The 23,991-nt window shown below is 54.9% G+C and overlaps 3 protein-coding genes across 4 annotated transcripts; 1 reads left to right on the top strand and 2 right to left on the bottom strand.

The window, feature by feature from the left end:
• Window positions 1-85: 85 nt before the first annotated feature.
• LOC101670497 (FGF1 intracellular binding protein) lies at window positions 86-4,318 on the bottom strand. The gene is made up of 10 exons (XM_004769998.3): window positions 4,140-4,318; window positions 3,747-3,945; window positions 3,433-3,559; window positions 2,243-2,343; window positions 1,654-1,787; window positions 1,214-1,322; window positions 1,074-1,137; window positions 722-808; window positions 537-634; window positions 86-207 (listed from the first exon to the last, which is right to left on the bottom strand). Exons 1-10 carry the CDS (start codon window positions 4,222-4,224, stop codon window positions 138-140), a joined length of 1,074 nt encoding a protein of 357 aa, XP_004770055.1. The 5' UTR covers window positions 4,225-4,318; the 3' UTR covers window positions 86-137.
• Window positions 4,319-5,839: 1,521 nt separating this feature from the next.
• On the bottom strand, window positions 5,840-14,154 carry FOSL1 (FOS like 1, AP-1 transcription factor subunit). 2 transcript variants are annotated; one of them, XM_045065186.1, is made up of 4 exons: window positions 13,485-14,154; window positions 11,330-11,585; window positions 9,486-9,593; window positions 5,840-9,071 (listed from the first exon to the last, which is right to left on the bottom strand). In XM_045065186.1, the coding sequence occupies exons 2-4, from the start codon at window positions 11,468-11,470 to the stop codon at window positions 8,652-8,654; spliced, it is 669 nt and encodes a 222-aa protein (XP_044921121.1). In that variant the 5' UTR covers window positions 11,471-11,585; window positions 13,485-14,154; the 3' UTR covers window positions 5,840-8,651. The 2 variants fall into 2 exon arrangements, with proteins under 2 accessions (XP_044921121.1, XP_004770053.1); XM_004769996.3 differs by having other exon boundaries at window positions 11,330-11,527; window positions 13,485-14,152.
• CCDC85B (coiled-coil domain containing 85B) lies at window positions 6,547-7,398 on the top strand. Its single transcript, XM_004769995.2, has one exon. The coding sequence runs from the start codon at window positions 6,547-6,549 to the stop codon at window positions 7,153-7,155; it is 609 nt and encodes a 202-aa protein (XP_004770052.1). The 3' UTR covers window positions 7,156-7,398.
• Window positions 14,155-23,991: the final 9,837 nt, after the last annotated feature.

Raw genomic sequence — 23,991 nt, forward strand, 5'->3', positions numbered from 1 at the left:
CCCCAAGCATCCCTATGCACAGTCACCGGGATGCTCAGAAACAGGTGTGCGTGCGCCCAGGCACACTCCTGTGCACAGGCTCCTCCAAAGTCGTGGCAGCTTTATTGTCAGTTCGGGCAGGGCGGCGGGAGGGAACCTCAGTCATGATAGAGGCGCAGGAGGCAGCCACGGAGGGTGCCCATGTAGCGGTCCCAAAGGGCCTGGTGCCTGCAACGTGAACAGTGACAGTGGCCATCACCTGAGTCCCCAACCACGGATGCTGCTCCAAGAGCTTCATACACCTAAGCACTCCCTCCCTCCTCACACTGTTCTTACGCTCATTATCATCATCCTCCCATTCTATGGGTGGGAAACAGGTGTGGAGAGGTTCAGGACCCTGACCAAGGTCAGGTCCCAGTCTCTAAGTGGGGTGGTCCACACAGAGACTTCCACCCCGAGGGCAAAAGACAGAACCCTGAGTCTGTAGGAGGGCTAGGCCCTGGCAAGAGGCTGGCTACAGCCAGGCCAAGCTGGAAAGGAAGCCTGGGCTCTCTCACCGGAAGCCATCCAGGGAGTGGACGGACGCCGAATACTGATTCAAGAAGAGCCGCACGTCACTCAGTGGCCAGTGGTCAGAACGGCAGGGTTCCACGAACTGTGGGCCCAAGGAAAAATCTAGTATCAGTACAGTCCAGGGACAGGCCAGGCTGGGGATCAGAGGGCAGCAGGCAGGACAGCTCACCTTCTCCACGAGGTCCACAAACAGGTCTCGGACATCCTTATTGTGGGTCAGCTTGGCAGCCACATTCACCAGTCCCCGGGACAGATTCTGTGGGGCAGATAGCCTGGAAGTTCTGCCTTCTGTCCCAGAGGCTGCAGGCTGAGCCCAGAGGCTGGAGGAGGGGCCAGGGCCCTCCCCAAATCTACCTCCCTCCCTCAAGCCAACAACTCCCCCAGTTTGTTCCCCGCTGCCCAAGGTGGGTAGGGGGCGGAGCAGGGCTACCCGCCGTTCAATCTCCAGCATGAGCAGAGCTGGGGACAGTGCAGTGAGGCTGAAGATATCCAAGGGACAGAGGCCGGATTGGGCCACAGACCTTGAAGTTGGCTTCCATCTCAGAGAATACACCAAGCTTTCCCCGAAGGGCAGTACACACCAGGCTGCAGGGAGACAGGGTAAGTCTGGAGATGCCTGGGCCCCCACTCGCGCCCCGGCCCAAGGACCCTCCAGGGTCACCTCTTGTGTAGGTCCAGAAGGTCCTTGTCAGCCACAAGCATTTTGAGCTCCTTCAAGTCCTGGAGAAACTCCTTGTCTAGATCCACGTCCATGTCATCCACCTGGGAGTCTGGGGAAGGCCAGCAAGGGAATTGGGGTAGGGGTAAAAACGTCTCCAGTGATGTCCCAAGCTTTCCACGCCTGCCCCCTCAGCACACCCCCGTGAGACAGAAAAGGAAGTGTCAGAAGGGCGGAGTGACTTGCCCCAGGCCACAAATCAGTGGCGGGCACTCTGTCTGCAGATGAGCTGTGCAGGGGGGACACGGGACTAGGAGTAGCAATGTCTGCATAAAGAAGAAAGGTCGCTGGAAACCGGGGCCTGCAGGAGAAACTGCTGGTGGGAACGCAGGCCCTGGGAAGTTGGGGAGGTGTCCGGGCAGCTGCGTGAGTGTGGGCCTCACCCACGGCTCCGAGGGTCCAGTTCTGGATCATGAGCTCAGCACAGTAGGCAAAGTCGCCAAAGCTCAGATACTGCAGTTTTTTCTTCCCTGTCTCGAAGCGGTTGTTGGCAAAGAAGACGATGGCAGCGTAGTCCCTGCAAAGATGGGAGAATGGGCCTGTCAGGGTTTCAAATTCCTTTTTCAGGAGCAGCTGGCACCGGTGACATTGGCCGGGGCATCTGATTTCTGGCCTGTCTCTGTCCCAGCTCACTATGCGATGTGCTTCAAGCTACTTCTCTCTGGGCCTCCCTGTATGTGTACAGAGGTGGTTTCATCCCAGGTCTCCTAAGGGTGGAGGAGACCTAAGGATAACAGTTACCATTTACCGAGCCCTTCCTAAGCCCCAGGGGCTACACCACAGGCTTTACATGCGACAGCCCCCTGGTAAAGAGCCGGTCTGATCCAAAGCACAGACGGGGAATAGGAGAGCCACTGCCCAGTACAGCCAGGGGGTCAAGTGGGTGGGGGTGGGGAAGGTGGACCTGCCTCGTGGCCCAAGGAAGGAGCGAGCAGGAAGGGGAGATGGCTGGCTTCTTGGCCGGCCCCTCACCTGGCCAACCGGTCAGACAGGAGGAAGTGTTGCTGAATGTTGTCCACCAGGGAGCCCCGCATCTCCTCCACCACCTTGAAGACTCGTTTAAAGTTGTCAAACTGCAGGGCAGTTAGGGGAGGAGGGAGGGAGGACTGGTCAGAGGCAGGTCATCTGATAAAGCGATTACTGAACATCCCTCCCTCACCTATGCATCTAACCAGTCAACAGATGCTGACTTAGTGCGTAGTATTCTTTTTTTTTTTTTAAAGATTTTATTTATCCATTTGACAGACAGAGATCACAAGTAGGCAGAGAGGCAGGCAGAGAGAGAGGAAGGAAGCAGGCTCCCTTCCGAGCAGAGAGAGAGCCCGATGCGGGACTCAATCGCAAGACCCCCAGATCATGACCTGAGCCGAAGGCAGAGGCTTTAACCTAAGCCACCCAGGCGCCCGAGCATGTGGTATTTTTAAGTAAACTATTAACTGCTAATACCTGTTATCGATTCAAGCATCTTGCTCTGGATAAATGTTTACTCACTCTTACCTCTGAATTCCTCTTATTTTATATCATGCTTTCCAGCCCTTCATGAGCTCATGCTGGAACTGACCCTCCTGGCTAAGATCCAGGAAGTAAAAAAAAAAAAAAAAGAAAAAAAAGAGCAAATGCTAAGCTATACATAAGGAGTACACAAAAGACAGAGAGAAAAAATAGTAAAGGCTCAGAAAGGTTGCTTCTGCCTTCTGGGCCACCAAAAAGCCTTGTGGAGAATGTCCAATCTGACCCTCTGCTTTGTATTTCAAGGGGGCAGATGAGAAGAAAAATAGTATACCCTCCAGCGCAGAGTGGCAGGAACAAAAAGAAAGCCAGGGGCTGGAGAAATATAAGCTGAGAAGGCTGGCAAGAGACCAGATCACAGAAGAGCAAGACGGTCAAGGCCAAGAGGTGTGGCTACTATCCAGGATGGAGTGGGAAAGCCAATTAAAGTTTACGAGGAGGGGAAAGCTGTGGTCGGATCTGAACCTCTGAAAGAGCAGCAACCTCCAGGGAGTAGGAGATGCTTTGGAAGAGCAAAACGAGGGACAAGAGACTGGGTATGAAGCCCCTGCCACAGTCAGACGTAGGAAAGGAGAATGGAGCTGGGGCAACGACCAAAGGGTTGGAGTGAAGACAGGGGATGTTGTGTTGGGGGACAGGGATGCAGTGCCCACTTGTCTCCGGCAGCTCTTGAGGGTGATGCCTGTTTTGGTGCTGATGTCGTCCAGGTCTTTCTTGGTGCCCTTGGACAGCTTCTTGCCCAGGACCTCCCGCACAAAGGCCTCGTCAAAAGCATAGTACCTGCGTGGAGGCAGAGGACACCACTGACTTCTACATAGGAGGGAAACGGGGGGGTTCCAGCAGGACCTAGGTTTGACCCCTCCCAGTCACAACTTTCTCAGACCGTGTGTAATTACGTCCCATCCCAACCCGGGCCTCGGTTTCGCCCTGCGAAATGGGTATATGGTCAGACAGGTTGGCGTCCCACCTCTCGATGAGCAGCGCCTGTCGGGAGGGCGGGATCTGGAAGATGAGCTGGTGCAACAGCTTAGGCGGTGCGTGCAGCAGGCGCTCGAGCATGTGGAAAGTACGGTAATGGTCCATGGTGTCGCTCTGCAGCACCGCTGCCGTGGCGCCCGTCTGCTCCAGGATTCCCGAGCGCACCCTCAGGGCCACCGCGTCGCTCACTGGGGAGTGGGCGCTAGCTTTAAGCCCCGCTCCGCGAACCCCCAGGGCCCTCGGGGGATCCCAAGTCCGACTCCTACTAAACATCCCTCACCCCTGCCCACTTCCCCAAACGACCCGAGTCCTGGCCCCGCCCCCTCCCCCATCCCAAACAACCGCTCCTCCTGACCCGCCCCGCAGACGGCCCCCCACACACCCGAGTAACCATCCAGCCAGAGGCGATACACGTCCTCGTCGATGAGGGTCGTGTTCCCCACGAAGATGTCCAGCTCGCTGGTCATGGCGACGCCCGGACCCGCGCAGCGGCAGCGCCCCGTTCGGAGCGAGCACGGCCCGGGCCGGGCGCGCCGCCTACAGGCTACTTCCGGGAGCGCCGAGATTCGGCTCCGGGCACCCGGAGCCAGAGACGGACCACTTCCGGGACAGAGAGGGTAGGGGCAGAAGCGGCGAAGAGGAGTAGCCCCTCCTCCTAGCGGGAGGGGCAATCCCAGGCTCCTTGTTCCCGCCCCCCCACCCACCCTCTCGGCCCGGGAGTCCTACCAACCCTCACTTCCATCCTGGCCCAGTCTGCAGGAAGACTTCGGGAGTCGGGGCCGACGGACAGTCTCCCCTGCGCCGGCAACCTTCCCCTACACTTCTTTCTGGCTTTTCTCCTACTTTCTCATCCCTACTTTGATGTGTATCTTAAATGTAGGGGTTTCACAGGTCTCTATCCTAAATCTTTTCTCTGCAAAAAATATGTTTGACTTAATCTCCAAGGGCCCTTGCTGGGAGCCCCTCACTCCATTCTGCGGCTGAGAACCTCATCTGGGCGTAGGGCACCTGCTCCCATGGTTTTAACTCCCTCACTCCCTAACTCCTCCCCCCATCCTCCCCGCACTAATAATGACCTCTCTTACTCTGCAGCTCAGAGCTCTGGCTGGAGTCCACGTCAGGAGGACTGCCTAGATGCTCCTCTTTCTACGCTGTCTACGCTACAGGCCCCTCAAAAGCTAGACAGCCCTCTTTCCAATCTGTTTCTTTCCTGCGTTCCTATCTCAGTGACAGTCCCAACATTCACCCAGTTCTCAGACCAGAACCCTGGACTTTCTCCCGGAGTCCTCATTCTTCACGTTCAGTTCTGCTGATTTGCCTCCTGAATATTTCTAGGATGTTTTGTCCTCTCCACCCCTACTGGCACTGTCCCAGCCCAGTCCTCCTGCAGAGGTCTACCTTGCCCATTGACACAGTGTTCTTACTTATCTCTCTGCCTACATCTCTTCCCCATAATCCATCCCACATAGAGCAGCCTGAATAATTTTTTTAATGCACGTTTTAAAATGGTACTCCTCTGCTTAAAATCCTAATGGCCTGTGGCAACGCTCCAGCCCACTACCTTTTTAGCTTCTCTCCCTCCCTTTAGCATTTTCTCCACACAGCTACCTTTCGGAAACATCCAGCTACTTTCAACGTCCCTAAAGCAGCTAGGCCCCCAGCATCTTTCACCATGCTATTCCTGCTCCCTGAGCTAGCTTTCTCTTTATTTGGCAATGCCCTATATGTCTTTCGGGGCCCCTCGGATTACCACCCCTTTGGGGAAACCTTTTTTGGGGGGTGGAGCTCCCTCAGACCATGCCTATTCCCCATTTACTTCTGGTTTTACACAGCCTGTTTCCCCCACTAAATTACGACCCCATTTGGGCCTGGGTGGCTCAGTCGGTTAAACCTCTGCCTTCGGCTTAGGTCATGATCTCAGAGGCCCTGGGATTGAGTCCTGGATCAGGCTCCCTGCTTAGCGGGGAGTCTGCTTCTCTCTCTCCCTTTCCCCCTCCCCTGCTCATGCTCTCTTTGTCTCTCACCCTTTCTCAAATAAATAAAATCTTAAAAAAAATAAATTACGACCCCTTGAGGACAGGATCAGAATCTTAGTCAAGTTTATTTCTGTCTGGGCTTTGCACACAATAAAAGTTTATTGAATAAATGAATCCCTATATGCACCTCCCCCCAGGGCAGGAAACGTTCCAACAGCGTGTAGGCTGATGATGAGTCAGGCACGTTTGGGCTCAGAGTTCCGAAAGGCTGGGAGCGATGTTCATTGAGCCGAGAATCTCCAGTATGAACTAAGTTAGGAAAGTTGGTAACGAGAACCGTCTGGGTTCCGTCGGGGAGTGGGCATGAGTCTGTGGCCGACGTCGGAGTCTTGGTTCTCAGGAGCTGAGAGGCCTAGGCGAGAGCTCGAGGCAGTTTGAACTGGGAAGTACCAAGCGCCTAGTTTGGGGTTCGCGGAGGGTAGTGGCGCTCAGACCCCCGGCGCAAGAGGGTCTGTAACTCCGCGGTCTGGAGTGGGCGGGGAAGGGGAGCTCCCTTTCTCTGTATTCTGCGCTTAAATCCCGCCCCTTTCCGGGGAGCCTTCCGTGGATTGGCTGTCCTTCCTTAACGTCACACGGCCCCGCCCCGGCGCGCGCCCCGCCGCGTGCCCACCCCCGGGCGGCTGCTGCAGCCTACGCTACACAGGCGCTGCCTGCCGCCCGCGGAGCCGGAGCTCAACCGCGAGAGCGCAGAGCTCGACGTGGGCTCCTGGGCCGCGGCGGCGGGCAGGCGATGCTCCAGAGGCCTGAGCAGCCATGGAGGCCGAGGCGGGCGGCCTGGAGGAGCTGACGGACGAGGAGATGGCGGCGCTGGGCAAGGAAGAGCTGGTGCGGCGCCTGCGGCGGGAGGAGGCGGCGCGTCTGGCGGCTCTGGTGCAGCGCGGCCGCCTCATGCAGGAGGTGAATCGGCAGCTCCAGGGTCACCTGGGCGAGATCCGCGAGCTCAAGCAGCTCAACCGGCGCTTACAGGCCGAGAACCGTGAGCTGCGCGACCTCTGCTGCTTCCTGGACTCCGAGCGCCAGCGCGGGCGGCGCGCCGCACGCCAGTGGCAGCTCTTTGGGACCCAAGCATCCCGAGCTGTGCGCGAGGACTTGGGCGGTTGTTGGCAGAAGCTGGCCGAGCTGGAGGGCCGCCAGGAGGAGCTGCTGCGGGAGAACCTGGCGCTTAAGGAGCTCTGCCTGGCTCTCGGCGAGGAGTGGGGCCCCCGAGGCGGCCCCGGCGGCGCTGGGGGCTCAGGCGCCGGGCCGACACCCGAGCTCGCCTTGCCTCCCTGCGGGCCCCGCGACCTGGGCGATGGAAGCTCCAGCACCGGCAGCGTGGGCAGTCCCGACCAGTTGCCCCTCGCCTGCTCCCCAGATGACTGAGCGCTCAGCTTCCTTCACGTCGACGCCCGACCAGACTGCTTCCCAAGCGCCGGGACTGCGGTGGACCTCGGGACCTGGACGCCGTGCCGCCTGCGTACGAGGGGCCGCTGGCATGGATTTGGAAACTCTGGCACTAAGGAGGGCCCCTCGCTTTCGCTGGTGGGGCAGCAGGGGAACTGGAGGCTGGAGCGGAGGGACTTGCTGGGGGCGGGGTGGGGGCTAATAAACTGGAACGGAAGCAGAGCCCGTGGCCTGGGCAGCGTCTGTTTGGGACTCGCCGGGGTGGGAACGAGGGCGGGGACGTTGAGACAGGGTACCATTGCCATCTGGAGGGGCTGCAGAACTAAGGCGGCTGACTACCCCAAGACCTCAAGCCTGGGGCGGGGTGTGGGACCGTGGTGAGCCCCTGGCTCCCCCCATTAGGCCTCGGGACAGGCCGTGATCCGGCCCCTGAAGTGGCTCCAGCTCCCTTCCCGGCTCCTTCCTGTCCAAGACAATGGGGCAGGAAGCAGGTGTTGGGGGCCTAGAACCCAGTCTGCAGCCTCCCCCGAGGCTGGAAGGGGCGTAACAGCGCCCTCCTATGGTCCGCGCAGGAGCGCTGTGGGCCTCCATCAGGAGGAAGAAGATAATCCTTTTGGCTTGGGCCCAACAGCACTCTCTTTCTCCCCTCAGTCCTGGAGATGAGGCAGCGCAGATGTAATCTCATTCGTCAGATAAGACAACTTAGGTCCAGAAATATCAAATATCAAATAATTTGTCCAAACTCGTTCAGTAAGTCCGTAGAGGCGAGACTGGAGCCTAGGGCTTCTGATTCCTCTGGGTTCAATGAGACCAGGCCAGAACGTCAAGCCTTTTATTCCATTTTGGTAGGTTTGTATAAAAATACTCTATGTAGGAAAATAAATAGCAGCTGCCTTCCTTGTGGAGGCTTGGATTCCCTGGAGCTGAAGTCTTCTCCGAGCTGGGGGGCTGCAGGTTGGCTCATCACAGAAGACTCTGGCACTCTCCTGCCATTCAGGAGGGGCCAGCAGAATGCCCTGGTTCGATCACTTGATGCTGCTGGCAGTGTGGGGCTGGATGAGTTCTTTAGTGTTCTAGGCTGGTAGAGTATCACCTGTCAAGAGCAGGATTGGGTGGACTAGAGGAAGAGGGCGATGAAGACTGTAGGTGTTGTCTGGAAGGGCTTGGGGGCTCTAGAGGACCTCGAGGGCTCTACAAAGTCCTTTTTGGTTGCCAGGAGTTCCCTCGCACAAATGGGAAATATTTTGTTTCTGATTTAGTGCAAATTCTGCTAGAGAAGCCAGTTCTGGAAAAACAGTGGGTAGCTTTGGTGGCCCCAAGCTGACTCTCCGAGGATGTGGAATATGCCCAGTGTCATCTGGAGGGATGGAGAAGAGCCTGCTGGGATGGGCATGGGATACAGTCCAGACCAGCTGGACCAGTGGGTGGGGAGACATTGGCTAGAGTGGCATCCGCCGGTAGGGGGCTGGGGTGCCTCATAAGGCAAGGAGGGTGGGGGAGCCCAGAGGGTCAGAGGATGGGTCCCCGCTGCTGCTGCTACTCCTGCGATGGGCTGAGGCGCAGGGCTCAGGGGTGCTGGGGTAGGTGAAGACCGGACTAGGGGTGAAAGGAGTCAGGGAGGGTGTGGTCATGAGCGTGGGGGTGTGCAATGCTTCGGGTTCAAGCACGGGCCCCGAGGAAAGAGAGATACAAGGTACAGGGCGGGAAGGTGCTGGGGGGCTGCTGGTGCCGCCGGTACCGCCCGCGCCGCCAGTGTCGCACTCCGTGGCCCCTTCCGGGATTTTGCAGATAGGGCGGTGGGCTTCGAGCACCAGCTCCAGGCGCTCCTTCTGCTTCTGCAGCTCCTCAATCTCTCGCTGCAGACCGGACTTCTCGTCCTCCAGTTTATCGGTCTCCTGCGGAGGGTTAGGAGTGGAATTAGAAGATAAGGGCTGAATATGGCGTAGCCTCGGGAGGTGGTGGTAATTGGGGGAGGGGGTGGGTCTCCAGTGAGTCTGGACTACAACTCCCATGAGCCCTTGGGGGAAAAATGGGCTCGGCTCCCATCAGGCCCGGGAGCATCTTAGAAGGAGGTTGTCTGCCGAAGCTTTAACCCTCCTCTCCCTCTGATGGGAGTGAGATGGGCTGTAACTAATTTTTAATCGCTTTCCCCTCATCGTTTTCTGCGAAGGAGTGCTCCGACGGGAGCCTGGGGGAAGGGGCCTTCATATCCTGGTGCCCTCTGGGACCCCTCAGGCTCTGGGGAGCCACGCCCCTCTGAGCTTCGGTAGACCGGGGCCTGGACACCCTCCGCGCCGGCCGGTGCTCACCGCCTGCAGGAAGTCGGTCAGTTCCTTCCTCCGATTCCTGCACTTGGCCGCCGCCAGCTTATTGCGCTCGCGCCTCACTCGACGGCGCTCCTCCTCCTCCGGGCTGATCTGGATGGGTAGAGGGAGTAGTGAGGTAGACCCTGGGCCACTGGTCGCCCGGCACTCGCCTTGTGGGGTGGCCCAGGGCTAGGACCCTGGGCGACGGTATGGCAGTGCAGCCCCCCTCTCCCACCGCGCTTCAGGGACCACACAGCACCGGGACAGGTTCCCCGCACTCGCGCTTTAGTGAGATTGAATTAATCAGATTTCCTCCTCGCACCCAGCTTTTTGCCTCGTCTGATTACTCTCAGAATGCCCCCCCCCCAACACCCACACACTCCACAAACCTTTACCCCTCTCCATCTCTCAGGACTCAACTGAGATACCCCCGCTCTTCCAAGAAGGTTTCTCTCTCATTTCCCACCCAGAAGTGGCCTTTCTTACTCTGAGCTCCTGGGGCCCAGCCGCTCTTTTTCAAAGGACCCTCATTCTTTTCAGTCTCTTGATAACCAAGTGTCCTCTTCCCCAGAGGCTGTGAGCACTAGGAGAGGTTGATGAGTGTTGCCGCTGAGTAAGATGTCTTTTATTAGGAACCTATTACATGCTGGTGTAGAGCTTTACACAGATTCTTAACCAAACTTCCCATGTAAGGAACTGAAGCCTGGACAGGATGAATAACTCGTTTATGGTCCCAGAGCAGAAATTAAAACCCACTCACTCTGTTCCACATTGAGAGGGCAGGTGATGGAGACCACCTCCCCCAAAAGAACCCCACTTAGAGCTCACAGCCCCAGTCTAGGAGTCCCAGAAAATAAGAGCCCCATAAGCACAGGGCTGAAGAAGTCCAGGAGCCTGCCTTGGGCTCACAGCGTGGCCCTCTTCAGTTGGTCAAAAAGGTCTGTCTTAACTGCACATCTTTGCAAGAACCTGAACTCAGGTCAAGCTCCTTAATGTGCAAGCCTCACTCCACTACAGTCTCATGTACCAAAATGAAGGAGGAGCCGCTCCCTTAAAGACCCTCTATCTCTTATTTATTTTGGCAAGGAACTGTATTTTATTTTATTTTTTTAGCACTGTGAAGGCAGGAGCCTTGGTTGGGGAGCCAAGAGTCCCCAGCTCACTCTGCTTTGAGCCTGTTAGCTCTGGATGAGACAGTGTGGCTTGATGGTTAAGATCTCACTTTCTAGTTGGAAAGACCTGTCTCATTGCTCACTACTTGCATGATCTGGACAAGTGACGACCTCTGTGTGCCTTCATTTCCCAGCTGTAAAATGGAGAAAACCAGAGTGCATTCCCCAGAGGCTTTTTGCAAAGATTAAATGGGACAGAGAGACTTAGACCCAGAGAGTAGCTGCAGGGAACCCTCCCCTTTCTGTTCTCTCCCAGCTCCGTAGACGGCATGTGCTCACCATCCCCGTCCATGTCAGCGGGTAGAGACCCTCTCCCGTCCACCCACTTCTCCTCCATCTGTTGCTCCACGTGTGCACCTTACATTCTCATCTTCATCCCTGTTCTTGCTCTGCCAACCTCTCTACCCGGAATGTCTTTTCCTTCATCTCTATCTATGCAAATCCTCCCCATCCTTCTAGGCTCCAGAAAGCTTTCCCTGATCTAGAAGTGACCTCTTTGCCCTCTGGATCACCCCAGGGGCTCCTATTACTTTCTGCCTTGACCAGGAGTCACCAATGGCCTTACCTCCCCACCTCCCCCCTTTCTAAGCCCATGTGCCTTCGGCCGAGAACTTGTCCTCTGCCCCTCAGCACCCCTGTGGGCATCTGCACCAGCGCAATGCCTCTGCTACGTACCTGTTCACAGGGCCGGCGTCGCACCCCTGGAGGTGGCCCTAGGGCCCGGATGACTCCTGGCCGGGGCTGTGGGGGGCTGTACGGGGGGTAGGCCAGAGGCCTGGGGTAGCTGCTGGGTCCGAGGAAGTGAGGCTGCACCATCCACTGCAGCTCCTGGCTGCCACTCACAGCATGGACACTTGGCACGAGGTGGAACTTCTGAGGGATGGGACATGGAAAGCCAGGGATGAGGTCTGTGTAGAGTGAGGTGCCGCTGCTGGGCAGAAACCACACCGCCGTCCACCCTCAGTGCAGCTGTTGGTTCTGAGAGACCGGAAAGAGCACAGCCTGACAGAGAGACTGACTTGGTGACCAGTCTCTGCTTACGAGCTGTGTGACTTCGGGCAAGTCTCATAACCTTGCTGTGCTTTCATTCCCCTATCAGAACCAATACTTACAAAGTATGGATTCCAGGCACCATCCCAACCACTTGACAAATTACTGACTCATCTAATTTGCACAACAGTGTCTTCATTTTCAGACAGGAAGACAGTTGTCCACAGACACATAGCCAGTAAGTGGGAAGTGGAGTTTGGGCCCAGGCGTACTCCTGTATTCTGCCTGAATCCCATCTGTACAAAGAGGAGAATTCTGGCTCCTATCTCCAAGGCTGGCTGGGCGAGAGAATGGGCGTGACAGGGCCTGGGAAGTGGCCGGTGCCCAGTGCATGGGGCTGTGGTGGGCAAGAGCCACTGGCCTGGGCTGAGGCTGTCCCAGTTAACTCTTAGCTCAGCCCCTTACTGGCCGTGACTCAGGACAAGCTATTTAACCTCCATCCTTGTTTTTAATATGGTTGTAGGTGGCATCTCATTGATGCGAAGAGATGCCCTTTAGTAGCTCTGAAATCACAGTTCACTTGGCAGCTTTAGAAAAATTTACTGGCACAAAATAATGGTGGGCTCTCAACTCAGTGAATTCTTAGATTCAATGAAACCTCCCCGAACCATACGGGCTGCACTGTAAGCGTTCCGTGTATTGCCTGCCAAGATTTTCCTTCAGCCAGAAATCCGAGAAAAGGGTTGAGATGGGGATTCAGTTTTGGGGAGGACTTGGGGCTGGGCCTTGGCGCCCAGGCCTTCGGGAAGCTTGCCACAAGCCCAGGCAAGTCCAGACAGCGGTGTCCCCTGCCCAGCGCTGCGGGCCCAGTGGCCCGGTGACCCCAGTTCCGGGACTGAGGCACTGCCCGCGGCATCTCCCGCTCCCGAGTAGTCGGGCCCCGGGCTGCTGCGGGCCAGGAAGGGAGGGGCGCCCCGGGTGAGTCAGCCACCGTGACTCGGCCGCTGTGACTCGGCGGAACGGACGCCGCTCCTTCCCTCCCCTAACGACACGTGCGCGCTGCCCCTCGACAGGAAGTGGGCACCTGCAGCCACCCAAGTCCCCCCAGCCTGCAGCGGGGCGCCGTTTGGTGCCGACAGTCGGGAGACGCGGGAGCTGCCCGCTGCAACACCCCGCGCACTTCCCGGCATCTCGCAGCCTCCTCCGGCCCCAGCCGGTAAATTAGAGGCGGAGAACCAGTCTCCCGGAGTCCAGCAGGCTCCACTGCTCCGAGAAAGGAACGGGGACTTGGCGACAGGGTACAGACAGACAAACGGGCACAGAGAAGGTCACAGACAGTGTCGAGGATTCCCGGTCTGTCGGAGGTAGCCTGCCGCTGGATGTCGCCCCCCTCCTGTGTGGGGACTTATCGGCGTCAGCTCAGACTCCGGATCCCGGGGGATTTAGTCCGCGATGGATCAGATCCTCTGCTCCTGTCCGAGCTGGGACTAATCCCGGACTAAGGGGCGCCTTTCTGACGCGGACAGGACGAAGAAATCAGTCGTGGACGGGAGGAAAGAAAGAAGGTAACAGAGACAACAGGACAGATAGACAGTAGACAGCGAAGGGAAAGGGGGCAAGACAGAGGGGACGTTCGCAGATCTTTGTCGCGCCTGCCGCGCGCGTTCCCCTGGGCTGTGGGGGAAACGTGCTTCTAGACGCGGGAGAATCCGCGGCCACGGCCACGGCCCAGATCCTGTCCCCACTCCTGTTCGCGGCCCCAGTCCCAGAGTGTGCGGAGTCGACCGCAGTGTCCCAGGCGCTGTCCACCCGGGAACCCCAGGCGTCGGGTCCCTCTCACCTGCTGGCCTGAAGTGGGGGGCTGCGCCGGGCCGCCGTACGCACCGCCGGCCCCGGAGCTCGGTCCGGGTTCCCCGAAGTCTCGGAACATGCCCTGGCTGGCTGCTTCGTGGGGTCCGCGTCGCCGGCTTCGGTTCTGACTCACTTGCTCCTCGCGGAGTCTTTTCTTTTTATGAATGAAAAGTTCTCGGGCTGAACCACTTCGATTGGGAGGGGGGAGCGGGCGATTTTCAACGGCGCTGGACACCTCAGGGCTCCACCTCCCCAGACGCTCCGCCTTTTGCCAATCCGCACTGAATTTGTCTACGCCTCCTACAGTCCAGTGACCGCCTTGTCGTGGGGAAAGGGACGGACCTGGAGTCCCCCAGGACAGCGGCGGGTCAGCCCCTTCTGACGTAGTTGCCCATACATGGTGCAATTTCCTCGCCGCGCCCAGGTGGAGCCGAGGATTCCCCCGCGGATTTACGCACCTGTGAGCGGCTGGGCGCCGCACCCCGCCCGCGAGCCCAGGCTTTGGACCGGCCTTCCCATGCGCAGGCGCGGAGCCCACTCATCGCCGGATCCGGCCTTAGTGTTGGCATTCGTCAGAGGGCACGAAAGACTCACACCTTGTGGCGGGTGGGAGGTTGGAATGATGAATGAGAAAGGGGTCTGCAAACAGTAAAGTGGATTATAAATGTGATTGTGCTGGTTATTATTTTATTTACGGGGTGCTTACGTCGTACTTAACTGCCGTCCAGGGCTTCACCCCTGCTGGCATTGTTTTAAGGTTCAGGTATACTAAAAAGTGGGTAAATGATAAACCAGGGTTACCGAAGGGTGGTCTATTTTAAACGTTTACGATGGACAAGTTAATGGTTTGGACTACCCACAAATACAAGGTGACTCGATTGTGCTACTCCTGGGATAATTTCAGAAGTTATAACAAGTTTTGATTCAGATCCTGCATAAGCGGTTAAGAGACTGCGGAGTCGGCCATGGGACGCCTTTGTCCTATGCTCTGTTAAATGCCATCTTCTTTAAATACTGTCACCGCTCCTTGGGGCTCTGTGGTCACCAGCCTTATTTGGAGATGTGCCAAATTTCAACAACTAAAGCCAACACCGTGGGGAGTTGGTACCATGGTCCTCCCCATTTTACAGATGGGGGAACTAAGGCTGAGGTATGTTGAGAAGAAGTGCCTAATGTCACAAAGCAAGGGGCTGAAGCAGGTTGCCAAATCAGGGCCGTGGGAGCTCCAAACCCACGCTCAGGCAAGATTTCTCCAAGTCCTCCCACACGCTTTTTTTTTTTTTTTTTTTTTTTTTTACCAGTGCAGAATGTCAGTGCTGAGAGGACCACCCCAAAGCTTCTGGGCTTCTTCCCATTCTACAGATGGGAGAACTAAGGCCCAGCGGGAGTAAGGGGCTGCCGGTGTCCCACAACTACAGAGAGAGAGCTGGGCTCTCCTGCTTTCCACGGCTACCTCCGTTTGGCCAGCTCCAGTATTGTCATCAAGGAAGGAAGAGTTTGGGGGAAAAACAGGGTCCTGGGCTGCCCTTCCTTGGGGACTGAGGCCACGGGTCTGTGGGTGCACTCAGGGCTCAGAGACACAAAGCCAGGTGGTATAGCTCAGCGGTAGAGCATTTGACTGCAGAGATATAAAGCCAGCTTGGCCCTGGGCTTCCAGTCCCAGAGCTACCATTTTCTGTCTCTATGACCCTGGGTGGGTCACCTTCCCTTTGAGTCCCAGTCCCAGTGGGAATAATTGAGCCTCCTGCTGACCTCATGGGGTTGCTATAGGATCAAATGAGATCATAAATGTGAAAGTGCTTTGTAAGCTGTAACGTGCTGTGCACTCAGAAGGTGGTTCCCAGCTCGGTGCCTCTCCCTTACCCTTATTCTACTCGAGGCTTGTCTTTCTCTAAAAAGAAAAGAAGCTAACAGCGGTTTACCAGGCTGAGAAATATAGAGGTGAGAGAGACAGAGGGAGAGAGAGAGAGAGAGAGATTTGAGCCAGTGTGATCCGTGGAAAAGAACATGCCTGCTGGAATCAGACAGTTCCAGGTTCTGGAGTTTGAATTCTGGTTTGGCTGCTCACCAGCTATATGACCTCGATGAGACACACCATCTCTCAGAGCCTCTGTAAAATGGAAATATAATGATGACTACATCTCAGGGTTGTTCAAGAATAGAAATAAAATAATATCACATGTTTAGCCCTGCATATAGCAAGAACTTGATGAAGAGCAAAAACAAATACACGTGTTAATACAAAGTTCCAGAAGCGGGAGCCCTTGGGGTTCTGATCACGCAGAAGGCAATCACGCAGCACACACACACACACACACACTAACTGATGTTTGAACTCTTTGGCTGAGCCCAGGTTGGATGGGTCAAGGTGACAAAGGTGGCCAGGTGGTGGCACATGTGAGGACTGATGCAGATCAGCCCTGATGGCATACACCCACCTGATCCAGAAACACCACCCTGTCCCACTTGCCCAGCATCCTGGGGGCAGGGACAGAGCAAGGCCTCCGATCTCAAATCAGTGTGTGTGTGTGTGTGTGTGTGTGTGTGTGTGTGTGTGATTACATGGTTTTCTGAAAGTCCCTTCTTGCTCTAACCGTTGGTGGAGCCACAAGGAGGTCCTTTCAGAGGCAGCACATTCCAAGCTCCTCAGTCATTAACTCCTGCTTCGTGGCTGCAGTAACGTTCCTGGCCCCTGACCTCACCAGCTCCCACCCAGGGAGGCCAGGCGTGATTCCCAAGGGGCCACTGTGATTGCAGGAGTCTGGGGGCCCGGAGGTCTGAGACACCAGGGCACTGACCCCTGGCACCCTGTGTGAGCCTGGCTCAGTCACCTCCTTCTCTGAGCCCCAGAGAATGCCCATCTCTTGGGGTTGCAGGGAGGAAAAGGAGGTAACGGATGAGTGTGCTTGGCACCCAGCAAGCTCTGTCAGTGCCCCCAGGCTGTAGGAGGGGATGTTTATGTGTTTCATTTTCCACTCACTTATTATTTTTTTAAAGATGTGTTTATTTATTGGAGGGGGAGGAAGAGAGATTGTGGGGGGGGGGGAGAGAAATCCTCCAGCTGACTTCCCACTGAGCCTGGAGCCCGGCTCAGGCTCAATCCCAGGACCCTGAGATCATGACCTGAACTGAAATCAAGAGTCGGACACTTAACCTACTGTCACCCAGGCACCCCTCCATTCACTTTTTTTTCTTCAAGGTTTTATTTATTTCAAAGAGAGAGAGAGAGAGAGAAAGAGAAAACAAGCAGGGAGGGGGATAGAGGGAGAGGGAGAAACGGGCTCCTCTCTAAGCAGGAGCCCGATGTGGGACGCGATCCCAGGACCCTGGGATCATGACCTGAGCTGAGGGCAGATGCTTAACCCACTGAGCCACCCAGGTGCCCCTCCATTCACTTTTTAAAGCGAAGTTTATTTATTTTATAAACAGGGTTGAAATTTACATAACATACAATTAACCATTTTGAGCGTAGACTTCAATAGAATTCTGTGCACTCACAGTGTTGTGCAACCACCACTTCTCCCTAGTTTTCAAAACTTTTTTATTATTCTAAAAACCATCCCATCCCCCTAAAGAAATCAGTCCCAGGGTGTCTGGGTGGCTCAGTGGGTTGAGCCTCTGCCTTCAGCTCAGGTCATGGTCTCAAGGACTGGGATCGAACCCTGCATCTGGCTCTCTGCTCAGTGAGGAGCCTGCCTCCCCTTCTCTCTCTCTGCCTACCTCTCTGCTTCCTTGTGATCTCCCTCTTCGTTAAATAAATAAATGAAATCCTTAAAAAAAAAAATCACTCCCAATCCCCATCTCCTGGGAACCACAAATCCTCTTTCTGTCTCTGTGGATTTGCCTATTTTGTACATTTCATATAAATGGAATCATACAATATGTGACCTTCTGCATCCGGTTTCTTTCACTTAGCATAGTGTTTTCCAGGCTCATTTATGTTGTAGTATGTGTCAATACTCTGTTCTTTTTTTTATTGCTGAATAATATTCTATTGTATGGATATACCACTATTTATTTATTCATAAGTTGATGGATATTTGAATGTTTCTCCTTTTGGGATATTATGACTAATGGTGCTATAGACATTTGTGTACAAGTTTTTGTGTGGACAGATGTCTCATTGATCTTGGGAATGTACCTAAGAGTAGAACTGCTGGCTCATATGGTAATTCTCTGTTTCACCTTGTGAAAAACTGCCAGACTGTTTTACAAAGTGGTTGGACCATTTTACATTCATACTGGCGGGTATAAGAAGCTTCTAATTTCCCCACATCCTTGCCAACATTTATTATTTCCGTTTTTGAAATGAAAGACATCCTAGAGGGTGTGACATGGTATCTTGTTTTTTTTTTTTTTTTTAAGATTTTATTTATTTATTTAACAAACAGAGATCACAAGTAGGCAGAGAGGCAGGCAGAGTGAGAGAGGGAAGCAGACTCCCCACTGAGCAGAGAGCCTGATGCGGTGCCCGATCCCAGGACAAGGATCATGACCTGAGCCAAAGGCAGAAGCTAAATGAGCCACCCAGGCACTCCTGGTATCTTGTGTTTTAATTTGCATTTCCTTAATAACAGATCATGTCCCTTAATGATGAATATTTTTTCATGTGCTTTTTTGCTATTTATATATATTTTAGGAACAAATGTCTATTCGAATCCTTTGTCCATTTCTATTTTTTTTAAGTTGGATCCATGCCCAATGTGGGGCTCAAACTCATAACCCCGAGATGAAGAATCCCATGTTCTACAGACTGAGCCAGCCAGACACCCCTAGTTGGTGGGGTTTTGTGTGTGTGTGGTTGTTGCATTATAAGAGTTCTTCCTCTATTCTGGCTAGCAAACCCTTACCGAAAATATTATCTGTAGCTATTTTCTCCCAGTCTGTAGGTTGTCTTTTCACATTTTTCATAATGTCTTTTAATGCACAAAAGTTTTTCTTTTTAAAGATTTTATTTATTTATTTGATAGACAGAGATCACAAGTAGGCAGAGAGGCAGGCAGGGAGAGAGGAGGAAGCAGGCTCCCTGATGAGCAGGGAGCCTGATGCGGGGCTCGATCCCAGGACCCTGAGACCATGACCTGAGCTGAAGGCAGAGGCTTTAACTCACTGAGCCACCCAGGTGCTCCTGCACAAAAGTTTTTAAATTTTTTATGAAATCCAATTGTTTTTTCTTTTGTTGCTCATTCTTCCAGGGTCAGAGCTATGAATCCACTGCCAAATTTGAACATCTACCCCTATGTTTTCTTCTAATTGTTTTATAATTCTGTTCTTATATTTAGGTTCCTGGCTGAAATGAGGTTTGATACACATCTAGTGAAGTGTGCTTATCCAATATGTTCAGCTCATGCATGCAACCCCGTGCAGCTACTGCCCTCATTACGATAGAGGACATTTCTAGCAGCTTCCAAGCTCCTTGTCCCCACCCCATCCCCCTCAGTCTCCACTCCCCACCCATGGGTACCGCTCTTCTGACTTCTAGCATCATCGATGACTTTTGCCTGTTCTTCATATAAATGGATGTGTCCTTTGGTGGCCGATCACACTCTGTTCTCCAGGATAAGTGCCCAGGGGTGGAATTATTGGGTCACAGGGTACATGGACATTTGCCTTTGATTTTCTCCAACAGTCCTTCCAGAATGGTTGGACCATTTTACCTGCCACCAGCAGTGGGTAAGAGTTCTAGCCTCCCCCCACCTGGAGGTGACATCTTAGTTCACTTCGACATTTCTTTCCCTTGGATCTGGCCCCATCCTCTCCTGGACACTCTCCACAGCCTCCAGCCAGGCTCCTTCCTCTCCATTTCCCACCCCGGCAGCCTGAAGAACTCTTTTAATATTCTGACCATTTCGCTCTCAGACTTGGACCCTTCTGAGCACTGGCACCTTTTGAATTCTATGCAGGAGGCCTGGAAAGGAGCCTGCTGTTCTTTTAGGTTGATTGTGGGGTTCGTAGGGCCATGAGGATAACACTAGGCTCACACTCATCAAGCTCTTACGAACTGTTTAAAGTAATGTATTAATCCTCACAACCATCCTGTAGAGATCGCTAATAATGTTATACCCAGTTTACAGATTAGAGAATGGAGGCCCAGGGGAAATTAAGCAACTTGCTCAAAGCCACGCAGTGAGGAAATGGTGCAGCCAGGATTTGAACCCAAGTAGTCAGTCTCGAGTGCCTGTTAGTCCTTCCCACCTCGCACTCCTCGCTCAGTTCACTGCCTTGTTAGTCTGCCCTTTGAAACGGGCCAGAACCTTTAACATGGCATTCCAGGTCCTTCCAGAGGTAGGCTGCCTGCCTAGGCTCTACCCACTTACGCGATGTGCCCCAAACTTGCTGCTGAACGGAGCCTCTTGCCTTCACACAGGCTGTTCCCTGGGCCCGAGATGCCCCTCCTCCCCCCACCCCACCCCAACCCGGCCAAGCCTCTAGCATTCTGCAGGTCTCCGTTTCTCCACCGCTTCCTCAGGAGGCCTTCAGTGAGTCCCTAACCAAGGTTGAATTCCTCATGTGACGCGGTCCCATAGCACCCGCAGGATTCCTTTTTTCTTTTTTTTTTTTTTTAACCTGCTCTGCATAACTATAACATATTTTATATTTAAAAATTTTTTTGTTTAAAGATTTCATTTATTTATTTGACAGAGAGAGAACACAGGGAGAGAGGGAACACAAGCAGAGGGAGTGGGAGGGGGGAAGCAGGCTTCCCACTGAGCAGGGAGCCCGATGCGGGACTCAATACCAGGACCATGGGATCATGACCTGGGCCGACTGAGGCACCCAGGCGCCCCTATCTTTAAAATATTTTAAATATTCTGTGTTTGGGGGGATTTTCTAGATATTATTTTAAGTTATTTTATTATTTTATTTTTTAAAGATTTTGTTTATTTATTTGAGAGAGAGAGTGAGGGCAGGAGCAGGGGAGAGGGAGCAGCAGACTCCCTGCTGAGCCGGGAGCCCAACGATTGAAGGTAGATGCAGGCCAAAAAAAAAAAAAAAATCAACTTCGTTGAACTCTATTTTGCATCAAAAACATGTATTGGTCAGTTGTTTGACCATCTTAGACACCCGTGTGAGCATGTCCTAATGAAGATACAGAACATTTCCATCCCCTCCCGCCCGGAAAGTTCTCTCCTGCCTCTTTGCAGGTCCCCCACCCTCGCCAAACGTCCCTTATCTCAGTTCTATTGCCACAGATCAGTTCTGTCTCTGGCCTCCGGTGTGAGCTCTTTTCTGGCCACCCTCTGTCTTGCACCATGATGCCGAGACTCCCCCAGATGCGTGGTGCAGTAGTTCACTCCTTTTGATGGCTGGGTCCGACCCCATTGCGTGATGGACCAGTTTCTGTATCCATTCTCCTGAATGAACTGAATATAAAGTCAAGTGGAGCCGGCTGTGGGGGAGGTAGAGATGATTAAAGACTTGGTCTTGGCCCCAGGGCACCGACAGCTTCAAGAGGTGATCAGACACTGAGGAAAACAGCTGGAAAACTGCCTGGGCTGTTTCCACCTGGGCAGTAGGTGGGCAATGCTGGGGGCAGGAGCGGGAGAGCACCAGGGGCTGGAGAGGAACCCCAAGGACAGAAGGATTCTTTCCCACTGGGGGAGGGCAGGCTTCCCGGCAGGGGTGTATTTGAAGCTGGGGCAGCTGTTCCTGGGGTTGGAGTTGGTGGGCACAAAGGCCTGGGTTGGGGGGCGAAGAGAGGGGAAGCCCGGGGACTCTGAGGTCCAGAGCGCGTGGTGGAATCTGTGTTGGGCTGTGAGCGGGAGGGGTGGGCAGAGCCAGGCCAAAGCCAGGGTCCTTGAATGCCCGCCTGCCCGAGGAATTTGACTTGGGCTGGAAGACAGGGGGACAACTGAGTGGTGTTTGAACATGGAAGTGACTTGTGCCCTGTTCTCTGAGGCTGGAATCCAGGGTAGAGGGGGCTGGAGTCCCTTGTGGGGAGGTCTTCTGGGCCTGGCCCTCTAGACTCTCAAAGTCAGAGCCGGTCATGCAGTGGGCCCCGGGCCAGGAAGAGGGTGAGGTATGAGGAGGGCTGGGCTGCTGTGTCCAGGGCCTGGGTATCACCCTATCCGTTCCCCAGGTGCCCATGGAGCACGCACAAGTGCCTGTCCCTCTGCTGTCCTTTGAGGCTCATGTCACCTTGCCGCAGACTCATCCCTCTGAAGCAGAGGAGGACCCTGAGGCTCCAGAGAAGGAAAGGGATGGATTAAGTGGGAGTCAGGGACTGGGCTACCATGTCCCCACTCTTGTCCTGGGGTTCCCTCCCCCACCAGCTACCTCTCCAGCCCAGGGCACCCTGGAGAGCATCAAAGACCTGGTCCCCACCGCCTGCATTTCCGATCTGTTCTGCAACCTCAGACCAGCTCCTTTTCCTCTGGGACCCTCAGTTTTCTCTTCTTACAGATGAGTAATTGACACACTGTGGGCCCTGGAACCAGAAGTTTCTGTGGAGACCCACCTGGGGGAGGGGGAGGGCAGGACAGACCCCTGGGTCCCTCACCCCTGTTCCAACCTGCACAGCTTGGGGAAGCAGTAGTGGACAACCACAAGAGCTCTGGAGTCAGGTGGCCTGGGTTTGAGCCCCAGCTCGGCCGCTTTCTGGCTGTGTGATCCAGGCCATTCTCTTAACTTCCCTATGCCCTCACTCTCCTCTTTGTGAAAATAATATAATGATTGTACCTGCTTTTCAGGGTTGTTGGGGAGTAAATGAGATTAGGTGTGGATGGCACTTAGCAGAGGACTGGTTTCTTGTAGAAGGGTTCAGGGCGTGTTCGCAATTTCTTGCTGTCAAGTTTTGTGCCAGGTGGACCATTCCGTCTGCACGGGGGGCATCAAGGGTCCTGCTGTCAGTACTCAGAACTGCTCTGCCTGCTCAGCCTAGCCCCTTAGGTTCTTGGAGCAGCTCCTGCTCCCTGCACACCTAAGCCCCGGGTAGTTAGGACCTGTCACCAAGTTCTTGGGCTCTCCTCACCCTCTGGGACCTGGGGCTTACCCCCACCCCTGGGCTCCAGGTTGCCAGTCCCTGCTCCAGGCCAGGAGGGGGATGAAACGCTCATCCTGGGATAAAAGGCTGGCAGACGTAGGCTGGGCCAATAAACCACCCCACCCTCGCTGGGAGGACCTCTGGGCATCCATGTAAACTGAGTCATGGGGGGCCAGGGGGGTGAGTCATGCGGCCTGTGAGTGGGAGCCAGATGGGGCAGAACATGCCTATGGAGGGCCTTTGGCCATGCCTCATAAAGCCACAACTCTCAGGGACCCTCTGACACCCAGCAGGACTCCAGCCTGCTGGGGCTGAGGGGCAGGGGTCTAGAGGTTGGGCTCTAAGCTCACAAGCCAGCGCCTGTGTGTTCCTTCCTGCGTGAGCGTGTCTGTGCGGCGCGGGGAGGGGAGTGAGGCTGGCAGACCCGAAAGGGAGGCTCTGGCTCTGGAGGAAAGGATGGGGGTTTGGAAAGGAGTCAAAGCCCTAAGAGAGGAAGATTTTGGCGGGAATGCATCTCTGCCCTCTCCTGGCCTCTGGGGGTTTGGCTGATTTCTTTTTCTCCTCTGCAGGACAAGCTTTCTCTTTTTAGCCTGGGAGGAGCCAGGGCCCAGTGGGTGACATGTCCGTCCTCTAGAGTCCCCAGGAGCCAGAGCCGCTCAGTGACACCTCAGTCACTAAGCTCCCTGCCGCAGGGGTACGTAGGAACACTCTGGGGGAGTTGTGGAGGCTGCTAGAGCGTTCCTAACCTTGACCGTGGCCAAGTTACTTTACCCCTCTTCTGGCTGCAGTTCCCTCCTCCGTAAACCGAGGGCTGTGAGGACCAAAATGCATTAATGTGTGCAAACTGCTTGGAGGAGCGCCAGGTACCGCCTAGGTCATGTGCCCGTTTGTTCTTACTATCTGAGCCCCAGCGTTCTCAACTAAATAAATGGGAGCGGGGAGGGGGTGAGAGGCACCCCTTGTCGGGCCATTGCTTTGGATTCAGTCTCTGACATCATTCCCTGGGAAGCTGCCCCTCGTCCCCCACCCCACTGCCTGCTGACCCTGTCCCTCTGTCCTGCGGTGGGGGGTGAGGTCACAAGGGAGAATGGGTTCAGTGGGTTGCCGGGCTGTGTGCCCTCAGGTGACCCCCTCAGTGTCTCGGGGATGCGCGTCAGAGAAGTGGGGAGTTTCCCTTCCCGGATGAATCAGCTTTGTGACCCAAGCCTTGTCCCTGCCAGGGCCCCTCCCAGCAGGCGGGAGTGGGGTGCAGTTGCCCTGCTGGGAAAATCCCCCAGACCTCACCAAAACCCGGGCTGAAACTTTCTCCCAACTCAGCTGTTTCCTGTCTTCCGTACCCCAGCTGAAATCAGGGGTCGGGTAGATATTCTCCCATCCCCCAGCCAGCCCCTCTAGAGCCGCCTCCCTGGTGTTTGGGGTACACAGGACATGGGAGTGGGAGGAGGTAGATTGTGTGTGTGTGTGGGGGGGGTCTCCTTTCCCGGGCCTCAGTCATCCTTTATGTGGTTTTATA

This window comes from Mustela putorius, unplaced genomic scaffold, assembly GCF_011764305.1.
Source record: "Mustela putorius furo isolate JIRA1106 unplaced genomic scaffold, ASM1176430v1.1 tig00000127_pilon_pilon_pilon, whole genome shotgun sequence".
NCBI lineage: Eukaryota > Metazoa > Chordata > Mammalia > Carnivora > Mustelidae > Mustela > Mustela putorius.

Coding starts and splice junctions, on each gene's coding strand:
- FOSL1 (XM_004769996.3), bottom strand. CDS start 13,574: ATGTTCCGAGACTTCGGGGAACCCGGACCGAGCTCCGGGGCCGGCGGT. Junction 11,528..13,484: donor CCCCCACTTCAGGCCAGCAG/GTGAGAGGGACC, acceptor CCCATCCCTCAG/AAGTTCCACCTCGTGCCAAG. Junction 9,594..11,329: donor GACGCCGGCCCTGTGAACAG/GTACGTAGCAGA, acceptor CTACCCATCCAG/ATCAGCCCGGAGGAGGAGGA.
- CCDC85B (XM_004769995.2), top strand. CDS start 6,547: ATGGAGGCCGAGGCGGGCGGCCTGGAGGAGCTGACGGACGAGGAGATG.
- LOC101670497 (XM_004769998.3), bottom strand. CDS start 4,224: ATGACCAGCGAGCTGGACATCTTCGTGGGGAACACGACCCTCATCGAC. Junction 2,344..3,432: donor TCAAGAGCTGCCGGAGACAA/GTGGGCACTGCA, acceptor ACTGCCCTGCAG/TTTGACAACTTTAAACGAGT. Junction 1,138..1,213: donor CTTCTGGACCTACACAAGAG/GTGACCCTGGAG, acceptor GTCTCCCTGCAG/CCTGGTGTGTACTGCCCTTC.